The 9196-nt window shown below is 43.9% G+C and overlaps 1 protein-coding gene across 3 annotated transcripts in view; it reads right to left on the bottom strand.

Moving 5' to 3' along the window:
* Positions 1 to 2024, bottom strand: part of LOC107597536 (dual specificity tyrosine-phosphorylation-regulated kinase 1A-like) — a 17448-nt gene extending 15424 nt beyond the window's left edge. For 2 of the 3 annotated variants that reach the window (XM_016288649.1, XM_016288651.1), the window contains exon 1: positions 1537 to 2024. Coding sequence is in view for 1 of the 3 variants with exons in the window: in XM_016288651.1 (XP_016144137.1) it covers positions 1537 to 1557 (21 nt within the window). In the remaining 2 variants the exon portion in view is untranslated. Of the gene's footprint in view, positions 1 to 866; positions 886 to 1536 lie in introns of those variants that run through there. The other variant, XM_016288650.1, reaches the window with a different exon arrangement.
* Between the last annotated feature and the right edge of the window lie 7172 nt (positions 2025 to 9196).

Genomic DNA, 9196 nt, shown 5'->3' with positions numbered 1-9196 from the left:
CGAGTCTTCAAAAAACAAAACCCCCCCCCCCCCCCAATTTAAAATTCCCCAGGTTTCATAAAGTTATAATTAACCTAAATGTTGACTAATTTTCTAAACGCTAATAAAAAGAAGCCCTCAAACAACAATACAGCAGCTTAGCTGGATTTCAGCACCACTGAAACTCCAAAACAATGTTAATAAGATGGAAAGAAAAGGGATATTGGACTGTGCATGGAGTGTAAAGAGAGAGAGAGAAAAAAGTGTAAGCGACAGTACAGACCCTGGTCCTTTTGTGCATGTAGGCCTATTCCTGCATATCCAGCTAAATGCATGCAGCTCATTCCTATAGTGTGACTGAAATAAGGTTTGTACGAAACAACAAATAAACTGCATCACAGGAAAGAACAAAAAGCTCCTGTTAAACTAGGACCACTGTCAATCACACTTTAGACTGCTGTGGGAGGAAGTGATGGACAAAAAAAAGATGGCATCTGTCATTGATCTACCTATGAACTTTCAGAATAAAGTTTACCTCAGAGAAACAAAGGCAACAAACCATGACCCTATTTAAGAGACATTTCTCTGTGCATAATGCATCCATATCTGTATCGGCTGTACTTTTATTATGTATTTAACAGTACCAAAGCTGAACCTTCAGGTGACACTGAGGGGGAAATCTTACAACCTGGTCAGAGACCATTATTCATCTGGAAAAGACGAAAGCATCTTTCTAAAAGCCTTGCACAGATTAACAAATACAAATCTGAGCAGCGTGCCATCAATTCCTTCACATTAACTACAAAAAACTTGATAAAAAGCCTTGAACACTGAGCAAACTAGTCAGAGTTATACTGAGTGATAGTGACAGGTAAAGCGGACCTTACCTCTCTAGCTGGCTTAGCCATTCATCGGGCTCGATAGGACTCGTTTAACGTTTCCATCGTCACGCTAAAGTCTAAACCCGTACTACATGACTGAGCCATGTTTGCTGGATAACTATGGTTAGGCATCACATCGCTGGCTAATGTCAGCCCCCTCCCCGACAGGAAACCAGCCTGATGGCTAACTGACAACACGCTAGTCATTGGGCTTCATCATCATCATCATCATCATCATCATCACCTCCAGCACCAGCGTTACTAGCCAAACACTCCCATCCGAGTGATGTGATGATGCACTTCTGTAATCACCAGCTGGCTGGCTTTCTGCGGCTATATAAAATCGAGCAAACCCCACATATACACACATTTGCTCCGGCAGGCTGACCTAGCAGAGCTACACGGGGTTACCTGTTAAACGACTAACAGACTGTCCGAAAACATGAACAAATGCTCAACACTGGGGCTTGGGGAGTGTAAAAGCAGATGCCGATGATCGGATAAGCTATCTGGCGTATGAACAAAGATCGCTAACTAACGTGAGGAAAGTTGTTAATCGGCTAGCCATCTAGGCCAACTCAACCTAGCCTGTAGCTTCTAGCAAACAAGCGGTTTGTAAACACACTAACAAAGGCCATACGATTCACTTAGACCTCTACAAATGTCAAATACTCACCTTTAATGGTGTGATCTTCATTTAAAGTCCCAGATCCAGTAAAGTGAGGCGACTGATCCAGTTTCTCTACGCTGCTTCCGATGAGACACCCCTAATGTATTAAGCCAGACGGGGCGAAATGCCTTCCTATTTCGTTAGGCAGGTAAAACGGCATCTTTCCGATGCGTTTTTGCCCATGTCAGACCTCATTTGTGTAGCAATCATGGTTTATAAGTGGTGAAGTGAAGGCTAGCGGCTAGTTAGCGCTCTTTCTCAATGACTTTTAACGAACGCAGCTAACCAGCTAGCGCTCGGAAACGCACATTGAAGATTATTCGCTTCTGGAGAGGCGCAGACGTAAATTAAATGTTTTCAAAAGTAAAATTAGTCGCAAAAAATCAACGACGTGCAGATATTAAAGAAACAGCTACACGAAAAGGTGAACAAAAAACAATAGGTTACTTGCGTAACCCCGGTTCTCTGATAGCATTAAGTGAGGCGTCTCACTATGGGATACGCCCCTTCCGCGTATTCCTCAGAAGCCCTATTACATCACGCCAGCCCCAATTGGCTGACAGACGTGACGTTGTGTCTGGGCGTGGCCTCCACATCCGTTAGTGATGAGAGAAACGAACCATTTCGAAGCTTCGAATCAATTGAACCAATTGCTTCGCGAAATGATTCACTGTTTCGAAGCGCTCGAAACACCACACGCTGGTGACGCCTGCTGGTCAAAACTGTGTAAATGCAACAAAAAACTCAGACCAAAACATGCATAAAAACAGCTTTTACAAACCTAATGAAAACGCTTTCTTGAAAGTATAATATAATTAAATGCAACCAAAATAATAAAATACCATTAAAAATGAAGTGTCTGTATAATAGGCCTATGCGTCTTTAAAATAATAATTATTAATTTTCAAGGGCTTGTTTTGTTTGTTTTATGGAGAGCTTGTCTAAACAGGCCAGTAAGAGACTATTAACTACTACTAATCCTTTTAATTACAGAAATGTCTCATTAAAAATGTCTACAAACTGATCAAACTGATCCGAGGTCGTATAACCATAGACGCTGATTCATTGGTTCGCTGCTGGAGGGCGATCTCAGCTGCACGATTCACGGGTTCACTGAGATCATCGCCCCTAAAAGGCAAACTATTGACATTTCGAAACAGTTATGAGGTAACGAAGGCTCGTTTACTGAAATCACGTGACTTTTGGCATTTTGATACGCGCTCCGAACCACAGTTGCAAAGTCCGCGAGACTGTCTTCACTGCAGAACACAAGATCCAGGGGGCGTGGTTGGATCCAGATCCAACTCCTCCCACCTTACATATACCTATCCCAGGGGTAGGCAAGTTCGGTCCTAGAGAGCCGCAGTCCTGCAGAGTTCAGCTCCAGCCCTGAAAAAAAACTCACCTGCCTATAGCATTAGTAATCCTGAAGACATTGATTAGCTTGTTCAGGTGTGTTTGATTAGGGTTGGAGCTGAACTCTGCAGGACTGTGGCTCTCTAGGACCGAACTTGCCTACCCCTGACCTAAACCTACCCGTCTCCACTCCCTGATCCCTAAACCCACCCATCTCCACCCCTAAACCTACCAATCTCCACCCCCTAGATGTTGATCCAACCACGCCCCCTGGATCTTGTGTTGTGCAGTGAGGGGCTACTGGTTTTTTGGGCTTATTTAAAAAAATATGGTTGCTTGTTAGGAAAATCTGACAAGCAACTTTGTTTCTTTACATTTATGTTTGTCGTATTCTCCAATGCATTGATTGACACTCTGTCTGCTCACAGTTAAAAGCCAATTAGTGCAATAATATAAGTGCTGTAGCGTAATTCATCAAATATTCCGCCCATCATGTTCAAAAAGAAGGAGCGAGATGCTGTAATCCAAGTAAATTATAGTAGACGTAATAGAGGAGTACGATGACTTTCTTTTATAAGGTAATTTTAAATTTTTACAATGTTTTTGTAATGTATTATCACAGGCTGTAATAAAAAAAAACAAGTAGGCTTATAGTAATATATACAGTATATACAGGCTATAAATATGTGACTATGTTACAGCTCCCCTTTGAAGCTCTTGTGTTCTTATCCTTTTCCATCTCTCTAATCCTATTCTGCTCACAGATGATTGGAGATGAGTATTGTTTCCACTTCGATTTTTGTAAAATAACTTCTGTTTTTACTTTTTAGATAAAAGAGTAGTTTCAGTTTAATATGTTGCAGGCTCATTTATTGGTAATAAATAATTGATAATAAATAATATTGATGTTATCATCAATATGCTTCGCACAGCAAGGAGGGTGATCTGGTGAGACACCTTACATAATGCTATCAGAGAACCGGTTCTCTTTCAAGCATACGTTTCGGTGTTTCACTATGGGATATCCTAACTCCTGTATTGCCAGATAGCCTGCCTCGAAGTCTCCTGCCAACCACAAGCACGCATCCTGGGCTGAACGATCAGGACTCATGACACACATTCCTATGCTCAATACTGCATGTGCTAAAGTTTGAGCTGTAACATCCAGTTTATAAAACCTTGCAAATAAATGTATGCGGTGAGGACCAACTCACTGCTTCGCAAATATCCTGTAACGTGACTCCTTTAAATACAGTAGAGCCCACGAAGTTGACATTCCCCTTGTTGAGTGTGCACATAAACCAGGTGGGGACACAGGGCCCTTACTGGAATATGCCAACGAAATCGGCTCCACTATCCAGTGCGATAAACGCTGCTTAGTAATCGGCTTCCCTGTACGAGGTTTCATCCAAGATATGAACAGCTGATCACTCTCCCAGAACCTTCTGGTTCTTTCTGTATAAATGCGTAAAGCACGCACTGGGCACAATGCATTTATTAACTTTTGCTGTTCTGATGAAGCAAAAGGTGGTGGATAGAAGGCTCTTAACTCAAGAGGAATGATAGCATTAACTATTAGGTTTCAGAACTACCCCTGCATCCCCAGACATGAACTGCAAACACGCTGAATGCACTGATAACGCATGAATCTCGCTTACGCGCTTTGCTGAAGCCAAATCTAACAGCAGTGCCGTCTTTAAATGACAATATTTTGAAATCAACCTTGTCCAGCGGCTCAAATGGGACATGGAAAAAGCATCAAGCACCAATCCCAAATCCCATGAAGGGGAAAGCAGTTCTGGCAAAGTGCGGTGCGTGCCCTTCATGAACCTGCATACCAAAGGATGTTGCCCCACAGTTTTGTTATCAAAACCAATGTGACAAGCAGATATAGCAGCCAGAAACACTTTTATGGTTGAAAACACTTTCCCTTGGTCTATCAAATCCTGAAAAAATGATATGGATGCTCCAAATCTGTTCGACCACTTCCCTGTTCAATTTCCACTCCCTGTAGAGGGGATTGCCCCTGGGCAGCAGATCCACACCCTGGTTCATGACACCCTGTACGTGTGTCACTCTCAGGTATAAAAGATTGACATTGACACTCATTTTAGGAGTGTAGAATGAGTGAGCATTCTGAACTTGTACTTCCTCAAGTATTTGATCAGTGCACCCAGATGTAATATGGGGCGAAGAGCTTGAGTCCCTTTTTTTGGGACGAGGAAGTATCTCGAGTAAAACCTGTGAGAGTAAAACCTGTGGCTCTGCTCGGGTGGGACCACTCTTATCGTCCTTTTGTTCAACCTTAAGGGAGCGATAACTCCCCGAGGTGATGTTATACTGTGTTCTGTTAACATGTTTTGCAAATTTTGGGGGGAATTATGTTTTGCAACATGTTCTGGGAATACAGTCAAAACTTTATTGAGTGGGTGGGTGTGCAGCACTGCACCATCTCTTGTCCTTTTCACTGCTCTGCTTCCCCTGGCCCAGCCGGGCTCTATTTTCCACACAGAACATCTGGGAACTTCGAAACTCGTCCCTTGTCAAACGCTGAACATCGGAGGGTCGGGAGCTAGCGAACAGGGGGGCTGTGGGCTCCTATCCCCGGGGAATACCCCATCAAACTGCCTTCTTCTTCCTCCTCGCTCCCTGAAAATGGGAGTGAGGATGAGGTTGAGGAGCTGGCTGGACCACCTGAGCTGTTGCAGGCGGATAGTTCTTCCTAGGCAAGGCAGTTCTCTGTTCTGGGACTCCGCTGTGACCTGCTACATTCACGTTCGGTCTCTTCCGTCTAGGAATGCGATAGCTGGGGGGTGGGCGTGCCGTAACTTGTGCGAAGGTCTGCCGAGGTGGTGGAGGGGGTGCAGTCTGTGCCTTTCTAGGCAAACAGAGCTGCAAAGCCTCATCATCCCTCTTCTTTTCCTTGCATCAGCGTCAGAGCCAAGCCAAAAATGCCCTCTGCGACCACCGGTGCATCCAGGATGGCTTCATTTTCCCTGTCAGAGAGATTTGCCAAGTTAAAGGAGACATATTATGCCCCTTTTTACAATATGTAATATAAGTCTCTGGTGTCCCCAGAATGTGTCTGTGAAGTTTCAGCTCAAAATACTCCACAGATAATTTATTATAACAATTTGAAAATGCCTATTTTGAGTGGAAGCAGAAACACACTGTTTTTCGGGCCTGTTTCTTTAAATGCAAATGAGCTGCTGCTCCCCGCCCCCTTTTACAGAATAGAACTGCGCCATTACAGCTCATACTTGCTAAAAACAAACAAAGTTTTGGTTCTGATTAGCATGTTTATCGAGCTGAAATCAGGCGTTTTAAACCATATGAGTTTAAACTTCTGATATATCTGATTACAAAAATAGTCGGTTATGTCTGTGAAGGTAAGCTGCTGGGAAATAAATTGCATGTTTATTTTAGATCTGTGTGGCAGCAGCAATATACAGTAAACAAATCAATAAATCCACTGCTCTCTTGTCTCCTCTGAGGCTGGGACTCTAAATAGTGTTCTGTGCTCATCTATGCAGCCGAAGACAGAACAGTTAGCGTGTTTTGCTCAAACTTTCACCATGGCATTAGAACTGGTATACCGTTGTCGCTTGCAAAAACACAATGAAGGTGCCGTGGGTGGCAATTTACAGATTAAGGGGTGGCAATATTATAATGAGATCCCTTTGCCATGTCACCAAGGGAGTGAAATTTGACGCGCTCGTTTTCTCAGACGCTTGCAGAAAAAGACAGTTTGACAGTTTTTTACCAAAACAAAGTTACTGGGTTAATCTTTTTCACATTTCCTTGGTTGGTAGATGCACCGGGGACCTGATTATAGCACTTAAAACCTGGAGAAGTCAGATTTTCATGATATGTCACCTTTAAGCCAACGTCCTCTCTCTTGAATGACCATTGTGGCCATGGCCTTGCCTGCGGCTTGAACCACGCATCTCTGAAGACGCAGAGAAAGATCCGTAACAAGACAGATCTCTTCCCAGTGCGTCTGACCTGGCATGGTCGACACTTCGTCCTGCAATTCCGCTTGGTACGCGGTCAGCATAGCGGTCGCGTTTGGAGCCCTGACAGAGAGAGCAACTGCTTTATAAGCGTGTTCCGTCATGCTTGACTGGAAACGGTCTGCTTTGGATGGGAACGTCAGATTTGCAGCCGCCGTGTGCTTTGGGTGCAAGTGTGTGGCAACATGGGGGACATTTGGAGAAGTCCTACCTTCTACATTCCCTCCACATCGAGGGCGGATCCTCCCTGTATGGGCATCTTGCTGGTGAACGGTTTGTCCTTCCAGGTCGCCGCAACCTCCTCCAGGAGCTCTGGAAACACAGGAAGGAGCACGTTTGCACACATCTTGCAGATCAACAGTGAGAAGCGCAGATGGTGCCCCGTCTGCATCTTCTGTGGATCCCGCCGCGGCGAGGGGTTGTGCTGGGTGCGCAGGGGGGAGGAAAGAGGAGTCCTCGAAATCTTCCTCTTCTTCAGAGAGAAGAAAGTCCGATTGTCCCTCTTCCTCGAAATCAAGCGCGTCCTCTTCCTTGTCTGTGCTGAGCACACTGGGCAGAGGGACGCAAATGTCAAGCTGTTCACCCCAGGATAAAGCTGCCGTGGTGGGCAGCTCTACAGGGATGGGTACCTGCGGAGTGACAGCTGGAACGGGGCTAGGTGACATGAGGGAATCATGGCCTGACAGGTTAGCTTGGCATGCTAGCCTGCGACGAAGGCTCTTCATAGTGAAGTGCATGCAGTGTTCACAGGAACCGGGGTTCTCGATCACCAATTGGGCTTGTTTCAGCCCAAGACATGCAGAGCAGACCTGGTGTGTGTCCTTGCATGAAATTTTGTTCCCCCATGAACAAAGTTGCACGCCATCTCCCTCACTAGCCGGGACAGTCTGCATTGCTGCAGCAATCATAATATCGAACAATCCTTGCAATCAGCTGGAATGCAAATTGAAGGAGTCAGGCTTTTTGAATGTGACTCTGTGTCGCTCCCTTTATACGGAGGGGTGGGGAGGCCACGTCCAGACACAACGTCACATCTGCCAGCCAATTGGGGCTGGCATAATGTAATAGGGCTTCTGAGGAATACGCGGAAGGGGCGTATCCCATAGTGAGACACCAAAATATATGCTTGAAAGAGAATGTTAACCTTTTCTGTCAGTTTTCACAAAATGGCGCGCGTTCCAAACTTGCAGAGCGGACCGGCCCGGCAGACCCGAGACACAGACTACTAGCCCACTACATATTCCTGACATTTGATTCTTTGTCCTAGTGTCGTTTTCAGTCTGACGCAGTTGGCGAAGCCTTTCCAAAACTGTCACTGTTATGAGTGCGTGACCGCATTATTCCGGCGGGAAGTGAAAATGAAAACATTTGAAAGATTAAAAAGCAACTGACAAAATGGCGATAGCCTGGTCTGTTGCTATGGCAACTGTCAATCAAGCAGCCGAGTTCCCGGATGTTCAAATGACGATTCGGAGGGGAAACAGTAAAGGTTGCTGCACGCCTTGTGTCAATAAAGTAAAATTTATAGAAACAATCATTTTAAAAACCGCTGAACTACTTTAAACAACACTGGGCTGGTTTTTATTTTGCTAATTATTGACAGCTCATGCGTTTGTTGACAATCAACTGTATTATGCAAATTTTTTACAGCCATTTGATTGTCTGGGGGAAAATGCATGTATTGTGATGTAAGGTAATGTTGATTTTGTTTTATTAAACCTGCATAACTCAGTTGCATATATGAATTTTTAGTTGGCCATTACAGCACCATGCACAGCAACAGCTGCACTGAGGAATAAACAGTTGGAGGAGACTTAAGTGGTAACCATTGGAATACATTTCTACCATTCTTGAATTTATATAAAGAAACAGTATAATTTACAGTGAACTAAATCCCTAGCATCCAGCTGTCCTTGACAACTTGTTTTCTGTGAGCCATCAAATCATGTTTATGACAATGTCAAAGTGCCTTAACTTTTCAGATGAGTTTGGATTTTCTCCCATGCTTTTTATAGGATCATTATTATGGGATGTGTCTGTTCCTGAGCGCATGGAACAGTTCTTTTAAGGTTCCCAACAATTTCTATTACTTCTTCAACCAAGTAGCTCTTTCCTTTTGTCTATTTTTTCTTCTATTTTTAAAGAAAAATTATGAATTTTGTAACACCACACAATAAAAAGTAGCATGGTGTTTAATAATATATTTATCACAATTATTAATAATTTCACTACTTGCAATGTTTTCAAAGACATCTACATTTTTGGATGAATACGGCCATGCATGGTTAGACATTAAA

The sequence above is a fragment of the Sinocyclocheilus grahami genome, unplaced genomic scaffold (assembly GCF_001515645.1).
Source record: "Sinocyclocheilus grahami isolate Dianchi unplaced genomic scaffold, SAMN03320097.WGS_v1.1 scaffold233.1, whole genome shotgun sequence".
Lineage (NCBI taxonomy): Eukaryota > Metazoa > Chordata > Actinopteri > Cypriniformes > Cyprinidae > Sinocyclocheilus > Sinocyclocheilus grahami.
Note: the sequence above shows the minus strand (reverse complement) of the source record. Positions and strands in the feature narration are given on the sequence as shown.